The 21,525-nt window shown below is 65.4% G+C and overlaps 1 protein-coding gene across 8 annotated transcripts in view; it reads left to right on the top strand.

Annotated features, from left to right (window-relative positions):
- PRDM16 (PR/SET domain 16) overlaps positions 1 to 21,525 on the top strand; it is a 317,415-nt gene that overhangs the window by 290,645 nt on the left and 5,245 nt on the right. For 2 of the 8 annotated variants that reach the window (XM_087858580.1, XM_087858579.1), the window contains exons 10-16: positions 5,546 to 5,630; positions 8,276 to 8,445; positions 9,032 to 9,109; positions 14,451 to 14,620; positions 14,989 to 15,163; positions 19,611 to 19,847; positions 20,668 to 20,842. In XM_087858580.1, coding sequence (XP_087714706.1) covers positions 5,546 to 5,630; positions 8,276 to 8,445; positions 9,032 to 9,109; positions 14,451 to 14,620; positions 14,989 to 15,163; positions 19,611 to 19,847; positions 20,668 to 20,842 — 1,090 coding nt within the window. Of the gene's footprint in view, positions 1 to 5,542; positions 5,631 to 8,272; positions 8,446 to 9,031; positions 9,110 to 14,450; positions 14,621 to 14,988; positions 15,164 to 19,610; positions 19,848 to 20,667; positions 20,843 to 21,525 lie in introns of all 8 variants that reach the window. The other 6 variants (XM_045803488.2, XM_087858576.1, XM_087858577.1 and 3 more) reach the window with 4 other exon arrangements.

Here is a 21,525-nt window from a genome sequence, read left to right as displayed (position 1 = left end):
CAGGGAACATGCCTCTAGGTGTTTCTTTCAGAACGCACCATCCGTAGATGGTTCAAGAGAGTTGAGCAGAGGCTTGCAGAGGAGCCGTGACTTTCAGCTGCCAAAGCTGCTCCGTAGCTTTCTGGGCAAACGTGGTCGCCAAAGGCCTAGGGAGTGCCTGACCGTGAAATAAGACTCTCCGGGCCCCTGGGTGTGGCCCAGAGTGCCCCATGGGATGCGCAGCCCTTGTGCAGAGGACGAGACAGTGACCAGAGGCCGAGACAAGGGAACTTCCGCTCTGGCCGCACAGCTGGAATCAGCAGGCTCTCAGTTAATGTCCTGCCGCTCTGTCCCTGACCTCCCTGCCCTCTCCTCAGGCCCGCACTCCGTCCCTCTGCCCCTCTCGCCTTGTTCAGGGCCATGGGCCTTTTTCTGGTAGCTGGAAGAACACATGGTGAGGCCGAGAAGGGCACATCCTCTCAGGGGTCCTCTGAGACCCGGCGTGTCCCCGACTCTGGCCTTTGGATCTAGGGTCCATGGGCTGAGGGAGGGGATGCCTGGGCCCCAACTTTGCCCGCAGACACGAGCAAGATGTCTGTGTGCAGGTTAGCCCCACATCGTCTTCCCGCGCCCCCAAGCCCATCAAGATAGACAGGCACGAGCAGCGTTTGAAGGCCTATCCCCAGGCCAAGCTGTGGGTGACCACAACTGCCCACAAACAGGCTGAGCCCTAGGGCCGGTCAGGGCCCTCCACCGCTCCTGGGTGACTCCAGCAAAACCCCGCACCGTCCCCGCAGGCCAGCCCCCAGATCCCGCTCACCCTTCACACACATAACCCGCCATCCTCCGTCCCCCGGGTTCAAGGTACTCAGACCCCGCACACCCCTCCCATGCGGGTCCCCCTGTTGCAGGCTCGTCTCACTGAAAAGCCGAGTCCCACATGGCCCAGCTTTGAATGGAGCCCTGGGGAGGCCCTTCAGAGCAAGATGCCCTCCCAGCCAACTTCCCACACAACCAACACTCCCTGTCCAGGAGGGACCCCTACACCCCCTCATTCTCTCCCTCCTGGGCCAGGCTGGGGGTCCTACGGGGTTCCCTGCGGGGGATGCTCCCCGGGGGGCTGCACCATCTCCCCGCTGCCTGTGCTCCTCTCCTCGCGCCATCCCCCCATCCTGCTCTGGTCGCTGTCCCAGCCGGGCCTGGTGGGCAGCCGGCCCTCGCGTGGACCAAACGGGAGCGGCTGGTGTGGGGTGTGCACAAAGGGTCCGTGTCTGAGGGTGGAGAAGTGGCGGGTTTCCCCAGAAGGCACTTTGTGATTCTCTACCCCGCGAGGAGATAGGCTGGCGTTGCTGGGAGACGCAGCGCGGAGGGATCTCAGGAGCCGCCCCGGCCCCTTCCTCCGCTTGCTCTGTGATGAGCAAAGTTGTCACCAGCATTTGGGAAATGTTCTAGAATTGTCCTCTCCAGCAGCTATTGTGAGTGTTTAGGTAGACCCTACCTGGCAGCCGTAGGGAGACCCCGGGGACCCCTTGGATGAAAGCTGGGGGGCTTGGGGGAGTCTGGGGACACTTGCGTGGGTCCAGAACTGGGTGTGGTGATGGGAAGCATGAAGAGGCCGTGGAGCGAGCGTTCAGGCAGGCGGCAGGCTCAGAGGCCGTGGAGCGAGCGTTCAGGCAGGCGGCAGGCTCAGAGGCCGTGGAGCGAGCGTTCAGGCAGGCGGCAGGCTCAGAGGCCGTGGAGCGAGCGTTCAGGCAGGCGGCAGGCTCAGAGGCCGTGGAGCGAGCGTTCAGGCAGGCGGCAGGCTCAGAGGCCGTGGAGCGAGCGTTCAGGCAGGCGGCAGGCTCAGAGGCCGTGGAGCGAGCGTTCAGGCAGGCGGCAGGCTCAGAGGCCGTGGAGCGAGCGTTCAGGCAGGCGGCAGGCTCAGAGGCCGTGGAGCGAGCGTTCAGGCAGGCGGCAGGCTCAGAGGCCGTGGAGCGAGCGTTCAGGCAGGCGGCAGGCTCAGAGGCCGTGGAGCGAGCGTTCAGGCAGGCGGCAGGCTCAGAGGCCGTGGAGCGAGCGTTCAGGCAGGCGGCAGGCTCAGAGGCCGTGGAGCGAGCGTTCAGGCAGGCGGCAGGCTCAGAGGCCGTGGAGCGAGCGTTCAGGCAGGCGGCAGGCTCAGAGGCCGTGGAGCGAGCGTTCAGGCAGGCGGCAGGCTCAGAGGCCGTGGAGCGAGCGTTCAGGCAGGCGGCAGGCTCAGAGGCCGTGGAGCGAGCGTTCAGGCAGGCGGCAGGCTCAGAGGCCGTGGAGCGAGCGCTCAGGCAGGCGGCAGGCTCAGAGGCCGTGGAGCGAGCGCTCAGGCAGGCGGCAGGCTCAGAGGCCGTGGAGCGAGCGCTCAGGCAGGCGGCAGGCTCAGAGGCCGTGGAGCGAGCGCTCAGGCAGGCGGCAGGCTCAGAGGCCGTGGAGCGAGCGTTCAGGCAGGCGGCAGGCTCAGAGGCCGTGGAGCGAGCGCTCAGGCAGGCGGCAGGCTCAGAGGCCGTGGAGCGAGCGTTCAGGCAGGCGGCAGGCTCAGAGGCCGTGGAGCGAGCGTTCAGGCAGGCGGCAGGCTCAGAGGCCGTGGAGCGAGCGTTCAGGCAGGCGGCAGGCTCAGAGGCCGTGGAGCGAGCGCTCAGGCAGGCGGCAGGCTCAGAGGCCGTGGAGCGAGCGCTCAGGCAGGCGGCAGGCTCAGAGGCCGTGGAGCGAGCGCTCAGGCAGGCGGCAGGCTCAGAGGCCGTGGAGCGAGCGCTCAGGCAGGCGGCAGGCTCAGAGGCCGTGGAGCGAGCGCTCAGGCAGGCGGCAGGCTCAGAGGCCGTGGAGCGAGCGCTCAGGCAGGCGGCAGGCTCAGAGGCCGTGGAGCGAGCGTTCAGGCAGGCGGCAGGCTCAGAGGCCGTGGAGCGAGCGTTCAGGCAGGCGGCAGGCTCAGAGGCCGTGGAGCGAGCGCTCAGGCAGGCGGCAGGCTCAGAGGCCGTGGAGCGAGCGCTCAGGCAGGCGGCAGGCTCAGAGGCCGTGGAGCGAGCGCTCAGGCAGGCGGCAGGCTCAGAGGCCGTGGAGCGAGCGCTCAGGCAGGCGGCAGGCTCAGAGGCCGTGGAGCGAGCGCTCAGGCAGGCGGCAGGCTCAGAGGCCGTGGAGCGAGCGCTCAGGCAGGCGGCAGGCTCAGAGGCCGTGGAGCGAGCGCTCAGGCAGGCGGCAGGCTCAGAGGCCGTGGAGCGAGCGCTCAGGCAGGCGGCAGGCTCAGAGGCCGTGGAGCGAGCGCTCAGGCAGGCGGCAGGCTCAGAGGCCGTGGAGCGAGCGCTCAGGCAGGCGGCAGGCTCAGAGGCCGTGGAGCGAGCGCTCAGGCAGGCGGCAGGCTCAGAGGCCGTGGAGCGAGCGCTCAGGCAGGCGGCAGGCTCAGAGGCCGTGGAGCGAGCGCTCAGGCAGGCGGCAGGCTCAGAGGCCGTGGAGCGAGCGTTCAGGCAGGCGGCAGGCTCAGAGGCCGTGGAGCGAGCGTTCAGGCAGGCGGCAGGCTCAGAGGCCGTGGAGCGAGCGTTCAGGCAGGCGGCAGGCTCAGAGGCCGTGGAGCGAGCGTTCAGGCAGGCGGCAGGCTCAGAGGCCGTGGAGCGAGCGTTCAGGCAGGCGGCAGGCTCAGAGGCCGTGGAGCGAGCGTTCAGGCAGGCGGCAGGCTCAGAGGCCGTGGAGCGAGCGTTCAGGCAGGCGGCAGGCTCAGAGGCCGTGGAGCGAGCGTTCAGGCAGGCGGCAGGCTCAGAGGCCGTGGAGCGAGCGTTCAGGCAGGCGGCAGGCTCAGAGGCCGTGGAGCGAGCGTTCAGGCAGGCGGCAGGCTCAGAGGCCGTGGAGCGAGCGTTCAGGCAGGCGGCAGGCTCAGAGGCCGTGGAGCGAGCGTTCAGGCAGGCGGCAGGCTCAGAGGCCGTGGAGCGAGCGTTCAGGCAGGCGGCAGGCTCAGAGGCCGTGGAGCGAGCGTTCAGGCAGGCGGCAGGCTCAGAGGCCGTGGAGCGAGCGTTCAGGCAGGCGGCAGGCTCAGAGGCCGTGGAGCGAGCGTTCAGGCAGGCGGCAGGCTCAGAGGCCGTGGAGCGAGCGTTCAGGCAGGCGGCAGGCTCAGAGGCCGTGGAGCGAGCGTTCAGGCAGGCGGCAGGCTCAGAGGCCGTGGAGCGAGCGTTCAGGCAGGCGGCAGGCTCAGAGGCCGTGGAGCGAGCGTTCAGGCAGGCGGCAGGCTCAGAGGCCGTGGAGCGAGCGCTCAGGCAGGCGGCAGGCTCAGAGGCCGTGGAGCGAGCGCTCAGGCAGGCGGCAGGCTCAGAGGCCGTGGAGCGAGCGCTCAGGCAGGCGGCAGGCTCAGAGGCCGTGGAGCGAGCGCTCAGGCAGGCGGCAGGCTCAGAGGCCGTGGAGCGAGCGCTCAGGCAGGCGGCAGGCTCAGAGGCCGTGGAGCGAGCGCTCAGGCAGGCGGCAGGCTCAGAGGCCGTGGAGCGAGCGCTCAGGCAGGCGGCAGGCTCAGAGGCCGTGGAGCGAGCGCTCAGGCAGGCGGCAGGCTCAGAGGCCGTGGAGCGAGCGCTCAGGCAGGCGGCAGGCTCAGAGGCCGTGGAGCGAGCGTTCAGGCAGGCGGCAGGCTCAGAGGCCGTGGAGCGAGCGTTCAGGCAGGCGGCAGGCTCAGAGGCCGTGGAGCGAGCGTTCAGGCAGGCGGCAGGCTCAGAGGCCGTGGAGCGAGCGCTCAGGCAGGCGGCAGGCTCAGAGGCCGTGGAGCGAGCGCTCAGGCAGGCGGCAGGCTCAGAGGCCGTGGAGCGAGCGTTCAGGCAGGCGGCAGGCTCAGAGGCCGTGGAGCGAGCGTTCAGGCAGGCGGCAGGCTCAGAGGCCGTGGAGCGAGCGTTCAGGCAGGCGGCAGGCTCAGAGGCCGTGGAGCGAGCGCTCAGGCAGGCGGCAGGCTCAGAGGCCGTGGAGCGAGCGCTCAGGCAGGCGGCAGGCTCAGAGGCCGTGGAGCGAGCGCTCAGGCAGGCGGCAGGCTCAGAGGCCGTGGAGCGAGCGCTCAGGCAGGCGGCAGGCTCAGAGGCCGTGGAGCGAGCGCTCAGGCAGGCGGCAGGCTCAGAGGCCGTGGAGCGAGCGCTCAGGCAGGCGGCAGGCTCAGAGGCCGTGGAGCGAGCGCTCAGGCAGGCGGCAGGCTCAGAGGCCGTGGAGCGAGCGTTCAGGCAGGCGGCAGGCTCAGAGGCCGTGGAGCGAGCGTTCAGGCAGGCGGCAGGCTCAGAGGCCGTGGAGCGAGCGTTCAGGCAGGCGGCAGGCTCAGAGGCCGTGGAGCGAGCGCTCAGGCAGGCGGCAGGCTCAGAGGCCGTGGAGCGAGCGCTCAGGCAGGCGGCAGGCTCAGAGGCCGTGGAGCGAGCGCTCAGGCAGGCGGCAGGCTCAGAGGCCGTGGAGCGAGTGGGTGGGCTCTGTCACGACACCCTCACCACTGTCAGGTGAGACACAGCGCCAGGTGAGCCCCGCCTCGTGACTGGTGGGGCACAGGTGGGCACCGTCCCGTGAAGCCCCGGGCAGCTCGGTGAGGTCCGTAACCCTCTGTGTTGTTGTCCAGCAGGGTAGAGAAGCGGAAGGTGACGGACCCCGTGGGAGTCCTGAAGGAGAAATACCTGCGGCCGTCCCCGCTGCTCTTCCACCCCCAGGTAAGACCCACGGGGGGGCCAAGCTGGCCAGGAGAGCGACCTTGGGACCCCCATTCTGGGGTCTCCTTCCGGGCTGCCCAGGCAGGCAGGCCTCTGCAGGGGACGGGCCCTGAGCGTTCATCCAGGTGGGCCTCAGCTTCTCCGCCCGTCAGATGCCCAGGGGGGTTCTCTCCCTGCAGCCCCTACGGGTCACCACAAGGCCGAAGAGGGTGAGAAGGGCCAGGACGGGTGAGGAAGGAGGGTGGTGCTCTGTGGGGCAGCCCTGTGGGTCCCTCGGAGGTGGGCAAAGACCCCAGACCATGGGGGCGCTTGCTGACCCACAGCGCAGGCTCTCGGAGGGGCCGTGAGCATCAACAAGGCAGTGGGCGAAAGCCAGGTGCAGGAGTCCGAGACCTTGGAATGGAAGGGATGGACGCGGGAGGCATGGGTGTGGGCAGGCACTTACGTACGACCATGAGCACAGGGGTCTGAGCACGGGGGCGGGGGGTGTACGGGGGGGAGGGGCGGGGAACAGGACAGAAGCAGACGGACTGGCCCCAAGGACAGAGGGTCCCAGGAGCTGGTGGGCAAGATGAGCCCCTCCCCCAGGGCTGCTTGGAGGGGGGGGCTGTCTGCCAAGACTAAGGCTGGGGGTCTGGGAAAGAGAACCCCCAAGTCTGGGCAGTGGCCACACACCCCGCTGGCAGGCACTCCTGTCCACACCCCGCCGGCCTTGTTCCCCCAGGATGCAGGTGCAGAGACACCGCAGACGTGGGGATGAGCAGCAGAGCTGGGCAGAGGCTCCCCATCTCCTGCCCGAGGGCCCACCTGTGCTCCCTCTTTGGGCCCAGCCTCCCCCACCCACTGGGGGTCCTGGGAGCTGAACTGTGGGATGGCCTGAGCCAGACTCCAGCCCGGGGCATTGTTCTCTTTCTCGGTGTTTCCCACCTTGGACACACACCGCCGGTTTGTGAAACCTGCCCCCTGCCTGGGTTCACAGCTAAACTTAGGGCCTCCCATTGTTTTGCTGGGGCCATGGGCTTTGCTTAATAACTTCCCCTGATTTTCCTCGGGTCAGGCTGGAAAAAGCCGACCAGCCCGCCAGGCGTATCCTGTGTTTGTGTTTGTGCGGGAGCTCGGCCGGGAATATCTGATCAGGCGGAGCACCAGCCGGACCTGCGGGGGCCTCAGCCAGACCCACCCAGGCCTGAGGAGGGGAGGCCTGGCAGGGGGCCGGCTGCCCATTGTCCCTCCTGCCCGCTCCCCCTGAGCCCTGCCACCCCCATGCCTGCCCATGGACCAGAGCGCAGGGCAGGGGAAGGGGAGAAGGACTGGGAAGTCACCTAATTAAGTGGTCTGAGGTCAGGCCATCACTCAGGCATGATGACGGATGGCCGTACAAAGTACAGGGTCACTCCTAATGATGACATCAGCCCACGGTGGCCAGGTGCCAGGCAGGACTTTGCGGGGGCCTTTGGTTTGGGAGGCCTGACACGCGTGTGTGCAGCCCCTGGGGTGCAGGGCAGGCCACGGCCCCTCACTGCCTCTGGAGCTCCAAGGAGTCTCTGTGTGGAGAGTTCCAGAACCTTTCACGACTTCGGCTAAAACTGAGACACAGAGCCAGGTGGGCAGCGTGTTTGCACGGGGGTCCCCATCATCTCGGCCATGGAGGGGCCGCAGCCAAGCCATCTGCCCGTCAGCGAGGACAGGGCTGGCAGTGCACGGCGGGCAGCATCGTGTGTCTGAGGACGGCACAGGCATTCCCCGGGGGAAGGACAGCAGAACAGCAGCTCCCTGCCCTGTCTTGTCCCCAAACCTCAAGCCCTTGGGGACAGGTGCTATCTGGGGCTGCAACCACAACTCTGCCCACCAGGTGGAAATGGCCAGGGACGCACCCCCGAATCCTCACCAAGCAAGCCCTTGGCATCTCCGAGGCCTGGAGAAGTGGCCCCTCTGGTCCATGTCACCATGTCCCTGGCACATGGTCATCCTCCTCTCAGGTTCAGTTAGCAGCTTCTGGCCCTAGGCTGTTGGATTCCCGGAGAACTTTGCCTGCAATTATGGCCCACTGCCACCAGATGGCGCTGCCTAGACCTGTGGCCGCTTTTAACCTGGGACACAGGGAGCTGTCTTATTTCGAGAGAGGGAGAAAGACAGACAGAGAGAGGGAAAAGAGAAGAGAGGGAAAGACATAAAGAGAGAGAGAGAAGAGAAGAGAAAAGCAGGATGTGATTCTGTCTTTAAACGAAGCTAACCCTCCAGGAGTGCTGGCCAGGGTCAGGGCAGCAGGACGGTGCTGGGGGGTTTCCAGATCAGGGGACATGATGCCGCGAGGCGGGAGCCTGCGCCCCACCCTGCATGCCCCAGCCAGGCAGAGAGTCAGGCTGGCGAAGGTTGGTTCTGGCTCCCTTAGCCTGGGCCCTGGGCTGACACAGGGCTTCCAGGGAAGGACAGGTGCAGGGCTGGCCACAGGAAGTGAGAGTATCCACCGCGTGGCCGAAAAGCTCTGGAGACGGCTGGTTCCACCCACAGCCTGAAGCCCACAGGAGCTTCTGGTCCTGGTCCAGCGGGTGACATGCCCAGTCCCGGGGGACCCTCAGGTGCCCGGGGGCTGGGGCCAGCCTCCTCAGGGGGTCCCACCATCTCTCCCGCTCTCCTGCCAGCAGATGTCAGCCATCGAGACCATGACGGACAAGCTGGAGAGCTTCGCGGCCATGAAGGCCGACTCGGGCAGCTCCCTGCAGCCCCTCCCCCACCACCCCTTCAACTTCCGGTCCCCGCCCCCCACGCTGTCTGACCCCATCCTCAGGAAGGGCAAGGAGCGCTACACCTGCAGGTGAGGCGGGGCACGAGGCGGGCTGGTGGGGTGGCCCTGGCCAGGTGACCACAGGTGCCACGCCGTGACTGTGAGCCTGGGCTTCCTAGAAAAAACATCACAGCCACAACACGGCGTAGTGGCAATAAATGGTCCATTCACCGATGGCGGTCATTCACTGATGGCCCATCGTGCGTGGGCTTCATGTCCCCTGCCCCACTAGGCGGTGTTCCCGTGAGCATGAGGAAACGCAGCCCTAACCTAGCCGGTCAGAACCCGGACAGCCCAAAGCCGAGGGTGGCTGGTCAGCAGTTAACCAAGGCTCTGGGAGTCAGGTGGAAAGCCCAGGTCTGGGGGAGACACGCACCGTGTCCGTCCCCAGCTGTATGAGCCTGTCCTAGCCGGTCCAAGCCAGCTCGGCGGTCCTCAGGCTGCTCAGGGAACAGGCACACCCAAGCAGGCCGGAGTCGGCAAGCCCACCTGCCCCCCAGGTGTGGGGCCTCGGGCCCTAGCCCCAGAGCTGGAGGAACCACGTCAGGAAAGCATACGGGCGCCCGAGTCTGCGGCAGTATGACTGCCTCATGGTCACCCCATCCCTCCACCCCAGGTACTGTGGCAAGATCTTCCCCCGATCAGCAAACCTCACGAGACACCTGAGGACACACACCGGGGAGCAGCCATACAGGTAGGAGCCCGCCCCATGGCGGGGGGGGGGGGGGCCAGGCTTCTGGTGAAATGGGAAGGGTGGGGGTGGGAGCCAGCCTCCTTATGCCAGGTGGCTCCCTGGGCCCCGCCTGCTGACCCTACAGCCATCCTGGGCTCTGGGGTGTTATAAAGATGAGGCAGGAGGCACCCAAGTGGGCTTCCTGAGAGTTCTGGCCCACTCCCAGAGTGGGGTGCCTGGGAGCAGCTCTCCCACCTGCCACTGTTGCCTGGGGCCTGGCGTTCAGAGCCCCGCTAGCCAAAGCCAGGGCCCCGGGTGGTCTGTGGGGGAAGCCTCGCTCCACGCCCTCCCAGCTCAGGGCGGGTGCCTAAGGCAGGGCAGGCAGTGGAAAAGGAGCTCCGTGCGAGCTCAGATCCCAGCCTGCGCTTGGGGCGTCCTGAGGGATTCGCGTGCCAGCCCTGGACAGAAGCCACGTGTCTGCTCCGCTCCTATGCCCTCCATGCTGGGCTTCTGCCTGTAGAGCAAGTCCATGTAGGAGCCATCACCCGTCCTGCTCACCAACGGGGATGTCAACCCCGTTTCAAAGATCAGAGTCGGAGGCTTAGACCCCATGACCTGCCCAGAGTCGGAGGCCACGGCTGCTCCAGCAGACCGTTCTGCCCCCAGGAGAAGCAGATCCTGCTCCTTGGTCCCCGGGGCCTTTGCTGGGCAGCAGAAGGGCTGAGGTGACACCCCGGGTTCAGGGGCCCCGCCCGGGCAGGGGCCTGAGAGCTGGCGTTTTAAATGAGAGACCCAGGTAGTGGTGACCAGGAAGCATGTCAGGGAAAACACTGGATTAGACGCCAAGACCGCATTCTGGGGTGTGTCTGGTGAACGGCCGTTGGGAACGATGAGCTTGGAGTGGTCTGACGCTGGCAGCGCGGGACCCCCTCCTCTGGGCATACCGAGCTCGGAGTCCCCCGGTGGCTGCAGAGACTCAGTGTGTGCCCCCGTCCCTGGGAAGGGCGGCCACGTGGGGTACCCCCAGGAGCTGTCCGCGCGCCCCCGCCTGCGACGTAACAGGCATCCCCAGGCACCGCAGGGCCGCGTCCTCTCCGGGCCGGACGAGCAACTGCACACCTACTGAGCCGTCATCCGCTGGGAACCCCCCGCCCCCCAACACACAGGCCCCCACCCCCCAAAATGGCTTACAATCCACAAAGGCCCGCGAAGGCAGGAATCACTGGGTCTGGTCTCCTCCCTGAAACGAGAGCCGCCTTCTGGACAGCGCTGCGGGTAGAAGCCCCCAGAGGGTCGGGCTGTGTTTATAGAGGAATTTAATTACCATTGATTTCTTTTGCTCTCTCCAATCTGTGAGTTTCGACTTGTGTAGCAATAATTGCTTTGAAAGTTTGCGTTGCAAATCCTGACTTTGTCTGGCTCAAGGCAGCCCTGCGACGGAGAGAGTGGGGCCTGTGACTCCCTTTGTCATCATGGGGGTGGGGGGCGCTGTCTGGGCTCACTTGGGTCACTGGAAGAATTCAAATTGAAGAGGAAAGTTCGTCCGTCCGTCCGTCCACAGAAACCTGCCGTCCAGGGGACAGGCCCCACCAAAGGAGAAGGACCCCCACCCCCGGCGAGGCCGATGCAATGCGCCGGCTGTCTGCGGGGCGTGACCCGCTCCGGGCCGGCCCCACGTGTGCAGCCCTGCGTGCGCACCTGAGCCTCGGAGCAGGATGAGGCCCGGCTTGTCTCTGGCGGGCGGCCGAGTGACAGACTAGACAACACGGGACACTCTTCATTTCCGTCCTTGCATGAGATTACCTAAAATCACTCAGAATGTGCGCCAAATCCCTGACTTGGGGAAAGAAAGACCCTTTGGTGTGACCGACGCTTTGTTTCCTGGAGAGAAGGTCAACTCTCCCGCCGGGCCGCGTGTCCTCAGCTCATGGCTTCTCCAGGCTTATAGATCTCGGCCTCAGGTTGGGAGACAAGGTGCAGTCAGACACACTCTCTCTCCCTGAAGCTGCGGCAGGTAGGGCTTCGAACAACCTGGGCTGGACAGACAGAAAACTGGACTCGGGAATGAGGAGGCTGCTTCTTGCCTCCTTCCTGGTGGCCACGCACAGGGGTCCCTCCTTGCACCCTGCCTGGCGGGGCCGTGGTCACGCTCCGGGTGTGTGCCTTCGTGGGCTGGCCTGCGTGCTCCTGGCGGGACGTGAGCTTCTGGCTTTGGGGACACACGGCTGTCCCCCTGCAGCTCGTTTCCTCCCCATGAGCGAGGCTCCGTTCCCATTGCCTCGGGTGGCCCAAACCTGTCCCCTTTCTTTTCTAGTTCTGTTTTTTAGGGCTGGACTTCAAAAATCTCTTCTCTCCTTCCCTTCCCCAGTGTTGACAGTTACCAAAAGCGTTCTCCCTGTGACAGCTGCTGTGGCCTCGCTGGGTCCCGGGGAGGACGCTGCGCCCTCCCCCGCCCATGCCGGGCCTCCCCCTGGCTGGCTTCCCTGGTGGGGGGGCTGCGCTCACTGCAAGGTCCTCTCAAGGCCCTCAGCTGCACGCTGCTGGGGCCAGCCGGTCACTCCTTGTCGCGGAGAGGGCAGCTATTTTATGGAGCGAGGCCATAAATTTCACTAGCCACTTGTCAGCTTATTTACAGCGCAAATCCCAGCTGCTCAGAGCACTCTGCTCCCCCGAAGCTCAGGGCTCACTGCTCCCCTAAATTTCAAATGGGCTTCTCGGTCTGGGCCATTTATTTAGATGAGAAGCAGGAAAGGGCCACACTCCAGTCTCTCTGTGAGCAAATTCAACGGGCGGCTCCCCTCCTGCCCCCTCTCCAGCCCCGCAGAGGCTGGAGAGAGAACTCCATTTCTGGTCACGAGAAACGCTCCCGTCCAACCCCGTCTTCTACTTGGGATTCCCACCGGTCCCCCATTCGGAGTTTATGGGGCAGTGTAGCTGAAACCCAAGCAAAGGTCCCCGACTTTCCAAGAAACATGGCAAGGGATGCTGTGTGCAGGTGCACGCGAGCCCGCGTGCGGGCGGGCCCCGGGGGGCAGGGTACGAGGGCACAGGCCGGCTTGGCGTTTCCTGAGCAAGCGCCCTAAGGAGCAGAACAGTCGTCCGGGAGCCTGGCACCCCGGGGGGGCAAGGATTCTTCTGTGACGGAATGAGATGGCACGTCCTGGCTTGTAAAAACCCTCCTTTCTGGACCATTGTGTGGGGGAGCACCAGGTCACCAGGTACCCAAGCCCTGCTGACCCCACCGTGGGGAGGGCTCACGCCCCCGTCCCTGCACAGGCCGAGACAAAACAGCCAAGGGCAGCCGTGTAGGCTTCCAGGATGGCGGGTCCTCGCTGGGGCCCGTGAACATCAGGAGACGGTGCGAAGAGAGGCGGTGACCAAAGCCCCGTGCTCCAGGGGCCTGGAAGCGGCTTCGCCGGCCTGACGAGGCACAGGGCGGAGCACAGGTGCGCCCAGGCTGACCGCCAGAGAAGGCGGAAAGTCGCTCAGAAGGAGGCCAGGGACGGTGGCTGAAGCCATTTGTGAAAAGATCTCAGATGGCTCTTTGCCCACCGACTGTGGAGGAAGCCAGAGTCGGCGAGGCCTCGGCCACAACGCTCCGGAAACCATACCATGGGAGACCCGGGGGCCCCTCTAGCGGGGTGCTCCCTGTTCTCTGTGGGCCCACCAGCAGCCCCCCAGGTGGAATGAGGCAGGACGTGGGCTGCCCCAGACACTGTCAGAAAGCTGCCCCGCGGGGCAGAGAAAGCTCAGCTCCTGGCACAGCGCTCACAGCCTCGAGGTTCATGGGGCCTAAGGCTTCCTGCCCCGGGGGGTCCCTGGGGCGCACTGTGACTGCCCCGACTGCCCGTGCTGCCCGCCTCAGCCCTGCGGGCCCGGCCCCGTCCTCAGCGCAACTCCGGACCCCACGCGCGTGGCCCGTATTCTGTGCTGTACCGATCAGGGTGAGTGGGGCCCTCCCGTGGGGATGCGTCGCCACCAGACTCAGGACAGGTCCCTGGCACCTCCCGAGCCGCACCCCCCACGCGAGCGCCCTGCGGGGACCTGCTGTGTAGACGTGCTCCTGAGAGACTTGCCAGCCAGGACGCTGCTGCCTGCCTCCTGTCCGGTTGCAGGACCTTGTCTCCAAACATGGAAAACACATGAGCACGTGGACAGGGTGGACGGAGGCTCGCGTGCCTCTGACGCCCAGTGAAGCATCCCCGAGGAGTGCTGAAGCCAGACGCAAGCACACACACATGTGCGCACACATGCACATCAGCACACATGTGTGTGCACCCAGACGGATCCCCGCTGCCATCCTGGGCTGGGCGCTCAGAGCCACGGGAGCCACCCCAGGAAGCTGCATGGCCTCTGCTTAGACTTCTGCCACCAGGAGGCGCTGGCGCCCCGGCGAGGCCGCATAGGGGTCTGCGGACATGCTGGCGGCTCCCAGGGCCACCCCGTCTCCAGCTCCAGGCCCCGCGCTCTCCCTTGCTGGCTTCTTGATGGAGGTGTTTCTCTAAAGAGGGAGGGCAGCCCTGCCTTTCCCGCCGTCGGGGCTGCGAGCAGGGTCGTGAAGGCTGCACCCCCACAAGGCCCCACACCCAAGGGCGCCGCTCCCGTCACAGATGTTCTATGCCCACGACTGAAGCGTCTGGAGGAAGGAACGTCTTGTTCAGATTCTCCCAAGCGCATGGCCAGGCCGGCGATCACCTTCCACACAGGGGCAGAGAAATAGAGGGATCGCGTGGGGCTCGCCTGAAGGCTGTGGTCGTCTGTGGTCATCTGTGGTACATAGAACAGTGGCGGCCTGACAGGTGGTGAGCCCGGGGAGCCTCCACCTCACCGTCCGGGAAGTTAGAGATGCCGAAGAGGGCCTGGGGCAGCCCCCGAGCCCACCATTCGCAAACTGGCAAGCTGAGGCCCAAGGACCCTCTAAATGGCGGCCAGGTGCGGGCCCGCTCTCCCCGTGCAGGGTGAGGGGTCTCTCCGCCCAGAGGAACGTGACAGGGAGCGGGTCTCCTTCCAGGGAAAAGCACGGGAGGGTCTTTCTGTGGTGCACGGCCGCCCCCTTGAGGCCGCTGGGAGCGTGCGCCCTCAGGCCGGGCCTCCAAGCTGGGGGACGCAGACGCAGGGAGGGTTGGGGCACCGCACGCCCAGGGGCACGGGCCCAGAGGATCCCCTGCAGCAGCACGGGGCACCTTCCAACGCCACCCGCCACCCTCCAGTCAGTCGGCAGAGGACGGCTGCTTCCTGGAGCCGCGGGGCTTTGTAGGCACAGCCTGCCTGTGCGGCGTCTCGGGCTGGTGGGGCAGCGGCCCCGGGAAACGGGGGCGCTGGGGTGTCTGCCAGGCCCCGCTGAGATGCGTGTGTTTTCCAGGTGTAAGTACTGCGACCGCTCCTTCAGCATCTCCTCCAACCTGCAGCGGCACGTGCGGAACATCCACAACAAGGAGAAGCCCTTCCGGTGCCACCTGTGCAACCGCTGCTTCGGGCAGCAGACCAACCTGGACCGGCACCTCAAGAAGCACGAGCACGAGCACGCTCCAGGTGCGGCCCGGCCCAGGCCCGCGAGCGGGCGTGCGGAGGCGAGGGTTTGAACGATGGGAGCCTCAGGAAGAGAGGCCAGGTGGAAGGGAGGAGAGGGGAGGGCGGGGGAACACAGGGAAGGGGAGGGGAGGAGGGGTAGGGGAAGACAGGGGAGGGGGAATACAAGGGGGGATGGGGATGACAGCAGGGGGAGGGGAAGACAGAGGAGGGGAGGGCAGAGAGAGGGGATGGGACAGGAGAGGGGAGGGGAGGGGGAAGACAAGGGAGGGGAGAAGAGGGGGGATGGGGAAGCCAGGAGAGGGGAGGGAGGGGAAGGGCAGGGCTCAGCTGAGGGGTGCCCCAACTCTGATGCTCCCCTCTCCCCACAGTGAGCCAGCACTCCGGGGTCCTCACGAACCACCTGGGGACCAGCGCCTCCTCCCCCACCTCTGAGTCAGACAACCATGCACTTTTAGATGAGAAAGAAGACTCCTATTTCTCTGAAATCAGAAACTTTATTGCCAACAGTGAGATGAACCAAGCATCAACACGAACGGACAAACGGTAAGAAATTGATTCCGGACCCCAAGAAGGCCTAGATCCAAAGCCCCCTATGTGGCTACACCCAGAGGAGCCCCCCCCCAGCAGCGGTCCCCTGTGTGCCCCTAGACAGGGACCGGGCCCCCCAGCAGAGGGGGTGAACGATGGGCAAGGCCGGCATCTATTCTGACCCCGGCTCTGCCACCTTCAGTGAGGACTCGCCCTCCCCCCGCCCCTGTGTCTGGGTCCGGAGAGGGTGAGGAGAGTAAGCCGCCCAACCAACGGTGGGTGTGGTGCGCTGGGTGCCGCACCAAGTTTCCGCCTGGTTTGGCTAGGGTGTCACAGGTGCTCAGTGAAGCGACAGCCGGGTGAGGGCTCCTGCCATGAACCCTGCTGGGGGTCTGAGTCGAGAACATTTCCATTTAATCCGAGGCCCTGAAGGTTTCCCAACAGGAGTCACACACACACACACACACACACACCGTGCATATGCACTCACACACTTGCACACATACACCTATATATGCACATGAAAGTGCACAGGCATGCACACGTGTGTACACATGTATATGCATGCACACATACACGTGTGTGTGCACAAACCACACAGATGTGCACACTATGCACACGTGGGTACACACGCAGGTACATATACACGTGTGCGCACACGTGCGAGAAACCACACAGCCATGCACACGGCACGTATGCATGTATGCATGTGCACACATGCACGTGTATACATGCACTCACACATGCACTGTACGCGTATGTGTGCACGAAACCACACGTGCATTGCGCACATGTACACACGCGTGCACACACAGTGATGTACACGTGCACACGTGCATACAGATTCACACACGTGCACATAGGTACACATTTATACACTCACAGGAAATCACACACACAGGCACACACAAGTACGTACACACGTGCACACACACATGCACTCCCACCAGGAGTCACACACACGGACACGCACTGACATGTGCACACGTGCGCACACACATGCACTCCCACCAGGAGTCACACACGCGTACCTGCACGCACACACGTGCACACATGTGCACACACATGCACTCCCACCAGGAGTCGCACACACGCGTACCTGCACACACATGCGCACGATGGCAGGAAAATGGCAGAATGCCGATTCAAGATGTGGAAGGTATTCTGCACAACCCTGGATCCCAAGGCTCCGCGGGTGGTATTTCCTCCGGGAGTCCCTATGGAAGGACGCTTCAGACCCCCAGGAAGACATTCTCCTTGGGTGAACACGGGGGCCGGACCAGCTGGCAGAAAACCAGAGATGCTCCAAATACCAAGAAGCCTTGGGATGCAGTCCCCTAATTCTGGCGTGGAGAACTGAGCCAGCGAAGTGGGGGGCCTTGCTCCAGCCATGAAGCCGGGCCCAGAACCTGGAGCCAGAGCCCGGCCCTTGCTCAGATCTGTGGCCCCCCAGGGCCCGGCGCTGTCCCCGCCCACCTCCAGCAAGTGCGGACAGCCCTCAGGAGACCCGCCTCCCTCTAGGACAGGCTGCGTCTTCGGTGCTCCTAGGGGACCGGGTGGGGGCACCGGGAAGGCCTGTCGAATTCATACGTCAACGTGGCACTAGGACTTTTTCTGGGGCTGCCACACCCTAAGTCGTGCCCCCGGGAGGGTGATCTCACCTGCCTGCCAGATAGGGCCTGGCCGGGGCTCCGACGAGGGGTTGGCGGGAGAGGCCGGCTGCGGGCTACGCTTCCCAGAGCCTGAGCCCTGCTCGGCAGCAGAGATTCCGGTCCGGGGGCAGCCCCGCCTGCTCCCCTGCGCCTCCACCGTGGCTCCCGGCGTGCACATGATGGTCTCACGGGAACCTAGAGCCCTGCCCCTCGGGGGCACGGAGCCTGTGTTCCGGCAGTGCTGCAGCCCATCTGAGAGCGGCCCGTGGTTTAAGGCTTCAGAGAAAGTCACACGTGAGCACCCGGGTGCCAGGCCTTATCAGAGCCCCCCAGGCGGGCGACGAGCACACCCGGCTGTTAAAGACCATGCCCTGAACTGAGACCCCCCGCACGGGGACAGAGGCCGAAGAGCGACCTGCGAGGATTTGTCAATAGCGTCCTCCACGGGGGCACGGTCCTCTGGGGGCACCAGAAAGGCCCTCGCGCCTCGAGCTCCGGTGGCAGGCCCAGCTCTTAGCCGTGAGGAGGAGGGAGACTCTCCATGGAACCCACCGGGACAGAGGAGAGGGGAGGCCGCACCCCCCGACCTTCACCACCAAGCGTCTCACCAGGACTTTCCCGAAGGCCCCTGGTGGCGGCTCAGACAGAGGAGACTGGCCCCAAATCCCTCAGGAAGCCCCCGGGGCAGAGCCAACCACAAACCCAGGCCCTGGGACGGCCTGTCCCTCCAGGAGACGCCCCACGTCATGGTCAGAAGCAAGAACCACCATCACAGGTGACCTGACTCTGTCGCTCTGTGTACGATGGTGAGACACTGGCGGTTCCTTTTGGAGCCAATATCCACACTACGGTCCACATCCGGAACCGTTTCCTTCTCTCAAGCAGCAAGGAGAATGTAGGGACGGCCAGGCTTCCTGGCCCCATAACCCCTCTAATAATTTGGGGCATCCCCCCCAAATCCTAGCCCCGACTACCCCAGAATGCAGCCCTGATTTGGAAATAGGGTCCTTACAGATGTAGTTGGTTAAGACGAGGTCATCGGGGGGCCGCAATCCCACACGAGGTCCTGCAGGGACAGCGGGACACAGACGCGTGCGGAGAAGCGCGTGAAGATGAAGCGATGCTGGGGTCTCCAGCCCAGCGTCCGCGCCCGGATCTCGGACTCCAGCCTCCAGAACCAGGAGAGACTGGGCTCCTGGGCTTGAAGCGCCGGTCCCACGCAGGGTCCCGGCGGCCCCAGGACATCACGTGCCCCAGGGGGCTGTTTGGAGGCCCGGACACCCCTGCAGGTGCCTGGAGCTGCCACCAGGCTGCGGACCCCCTCCTCAGTCCTGCTGCCCCTCCCCGGGCGCTCCTGCTTGATGCAGGCCCCCTGCCTGTGGGGGCCATGCTGCCCGCTCCAGGAGGGGCTCATACCTAGAAGCCCACAGCGCACGTCGGTTCGATTACACATGCACGGGGCTGCCTGCGGAACGTAATCCGAGTCCCGGCCCCCACATCGCCCACCTGCGCCGTCATCCCATCCCTGGCATGGGGATGTGCCCACATCACCGAGAGGGCACAGGATCTGAGCTGGCAAGGTCACCCGGCAGAGAGCCAGGGAGGGGCAGGACCCGAGCCCTGGCCTGTGTCACTTGGCTCCAGAGCCCTTGCCTGGTGGGCGGACACGTTCTGGCGACGGCACAGGTGACCCCCGAGAAGGGAAGCGTCAGGCAGGGTTCTGCCCATCTGGAAAGGCAGGGCAGATGTAGCATCTTGCACTTTCTCTGGAAAAGGCAAGGAGGGAAGACGAGGATGGCCGAGAGCCCGGCCATCAGGGGCCTCGGTAGCCCGGCCCGTCTGCACAAGCCTCTGTGTCTGGAGGCCGGTGCTCACTCGGAAAGGCTGCCCCCTCTGCCTCACGCCGAGAGCGGGACTCCCGTCTCCCCCGACAGCCGCGGACAGATTTCTGCAGGCCGTGCGAGGTCCAGGAGGGACAGGGGCCCAGACGTGGGCTCAGGAGGTGTGTGCCCACCCTCCCTGCCCCACACCACAACTGCATGCTGGACACCTGCCAGGTGGCCCTCGGGCTAGGGCATTTTCTGAAAGAAACAAGAAGGCTCGCCCTTGCTTAGCTTGGATTCTTTCCTTTTAAAAACGAGGACCTGGAGTGGAAAAGTCTCACCCAGCTGGAGTGACCCTGAGGGAAATGAGGTGGGGTCTGGCCCGCAGGAGAGAAGCCACCAGTCTCTGAAACAAACTCATCTGGGCGGGTTTCCCTGGCTGACGACAGCCCCGCCTTTGTTCCACAGCACCCCAGACCCCAGACCTTCCCCCTGCAGGGGGGACCCGACACGCTAGGTTGCCAATGTCCCTATGTCCCTCGTGGCTGACCAGGAGGCATGAGCAAGGGTCTACCAGCAAACCTCCCCAAGGGCACCCCTTGTGCAGTGCCCAACCCCAGCTCCAGCACCTAGGACCCCCTTCCGCACCAGACTGGCCGTGGCTTCCTTCCCTGACACATTCACCCTGAATCCCGGGTGGCCGGTGTCCACTCTGGCATCACAGGAGCCCTGCTGCCGAGGCCCCTCCCTGCCACGCCCTCAGCAGGTGCCCTTCTCTCCTTGACCCACTCCACTGGTGATGGGGGGGGTGGCGGCGGAGGCTGAGGGCTCCGACGAGGCACTCAGAACCTTGGCTCCGAGGGTCCCCGTGACCACGAATGCAGGCTCTCTTCACAGGGGGTGAGGACAGCCTTGGAGGGAGAGCCGGCTGGAGCCTAGCGCAGGCCTTGTGGGGTCTGAGACCAACGCCCTCCCCTGTCCCCACAGGCCAGAGGTCCAGAACCTGGACGGCAGCTCCCAGTGTCTGGGCCTGGCCAGCGGGAAGCCGGGGGACGCGGAGGAGGAAGAGGAAGAGGAGCTGGAGGAGGAGGATGACGACAGTCTGGCCGGGAAGTCCCAGGATGACACCGTGTCCCCCACGCCGGAGCCTCAGGGCGCCTATGAGGACGAGGAGGACGAGGAGCCGCCCGCCTCCCTGGCCGTGGGCTTCGAACACACCCGAAGGTGGGGACCGGCCTCCGTGGGCCACGTCTGGGCAGCCTCACGTGCTAGGGCCTGGCAGGACGACCTCGCCAACAAACCGCCGAAGACCCACCATCCCCCAGCTGGGCGTCTTCACCTCGGGGGGGGGGGGGAAACGGGTCTTCTGCACGCAGGCCCAGGCGAGGCCCGGCCTAAGGAAGGGGGTCAGGGCCCAGCCCACCTCTCCCGTCCCCCAAACACACTTCCCAAGGCCTGGGGGCAGAGTGTGGGAGGGAGAGGCACGCTCCCAGCTGAGAAGGAGCTGGTCGCGCCACCCCACCGTCTCCGGTGACTGGCCTGGGCAGTGACGTCTGGCCCCGGGCTGGGCAGTGTGGAGCGGGGGCCCCTTCCCTCGCAGCCCGACTGCCCCCTGCCTGTGTCCGGCAGCAGGGGCACTCCAGCGTCTCAGACCGTCCCGGGGGAGCCCTGTGGATCCAGGAGGTCTGAACTCCAGGGACGGCCCGTTACCGCTGTGCCCTGGGTCCGGGCAGCGGGAGCCCCAGCCCCTCCAGAGCTGCCTCCCGATCTGTCCTCCGTCCCCAGAGACCCGGGCGCCCGCCTGCTGCTTGCAACGTGTGTGCACGTGCTCGCCCCCCTCCGAGCCCCTCCGTCCGTCCCTCTCCTGCATCTGTGTGGCTCCTGTCCAGGTGTCCGCGTGTCTGTGTGTCTGTCTCCTTGTGCATGTGGCTCGTGGAGACGCCGGGGCGTGCATGCAGGCACGGAGCCCGCCGTGGGGCCTCAGAGAGGCGGCCAGAGGCCGGACCGGCTAACGCCAGGCCCCTCTCCCCGGTCGTTGGTGCAGGTGCGCTCAGGAGCGACCAGGCGGCCTGTTAGCTTTGGAGCCGATGCCGACTTTTGGGAAGGGGCTGGACCTCCGCAGAGCAGCTGAGGAAGCGTTTGAAGTTAAAGATGCGCTTAATCCCACCTTAGATTCTGAGACTTTAAAGCAGACACTGTACAGGCAGGCTAAGAACCAGGTAGGTACCCAGCAGAGCCCCCCCACCGGCACCCCCAGGCTGGATGGCAGGTGGTGGCTGCGCCTCCTTTTGTGGTGGTCATCCTATGCCTGGGGCACGACCATGGGTCCCCGGGCCCCTTGCATCGGCTAGAGAGACACCCAAGCAACTGCTGCTCCCCTGCAAGCAGGGGTGGGGTAGGAAGAAATTGAGGCAGGTGAATGTGAGCCGGGCGCTCACAGGCACATGGGTCACGGTGCTCTTGTCCCCGTGGCAGGCGTCCACGAGCAGGTGTCCAGCCTGGAAGCTATCTAGGCCTCCCTCTCTGATTCAAGCCAGGATGACTGGTAGCCCAGGCTTCTCTTGAAGGAAGCTGCCCATTGCGCGGTCACTGATTCCAAGCTGGAGCCGTGACAGGGTCAGCAAGGGCACCCGGGTGCCTCGACCCGATTCCTTAGTCCTGGCGGCCCCAGGGCCCTGCTTCCTGCTTCCATCCGTCTGGAGGGGCGGGGTCTCCGTCAGCCCACCCTGAGTCTCAGCAAATACCGTCTACATGTCTGTCTTTGTCTTCTACTAATCCTGTCCAGAGTGTAAACCCGGGTGGGAGGACGGCTGGCCTTCCCCCACCCCGCTCTGCCCGGAGGGGCCCCCAGGTCCCGTTGCCTCGTGCCCTATGACTTGTGGCAGAAGGACCGTCCTGTGGA

This window comes from Ursus americanus, chromosome 33 (assembly GCF_024610735.1).
Source record: "Ursus americanus isolate L20-20 chromosome 33, mUrsAme1.1.p, whole genome shotgun sequence".
Taxonomy (NCBI): domain Eukaryota; kingdom Metazoa; phylum Chordata; class Mammalia; order Carnivora; family Ursidae; genus Ursus; species Ursus americanus.
This window is presented reverse-complemented; position numbering and strand designations above follow the sequence as displayed.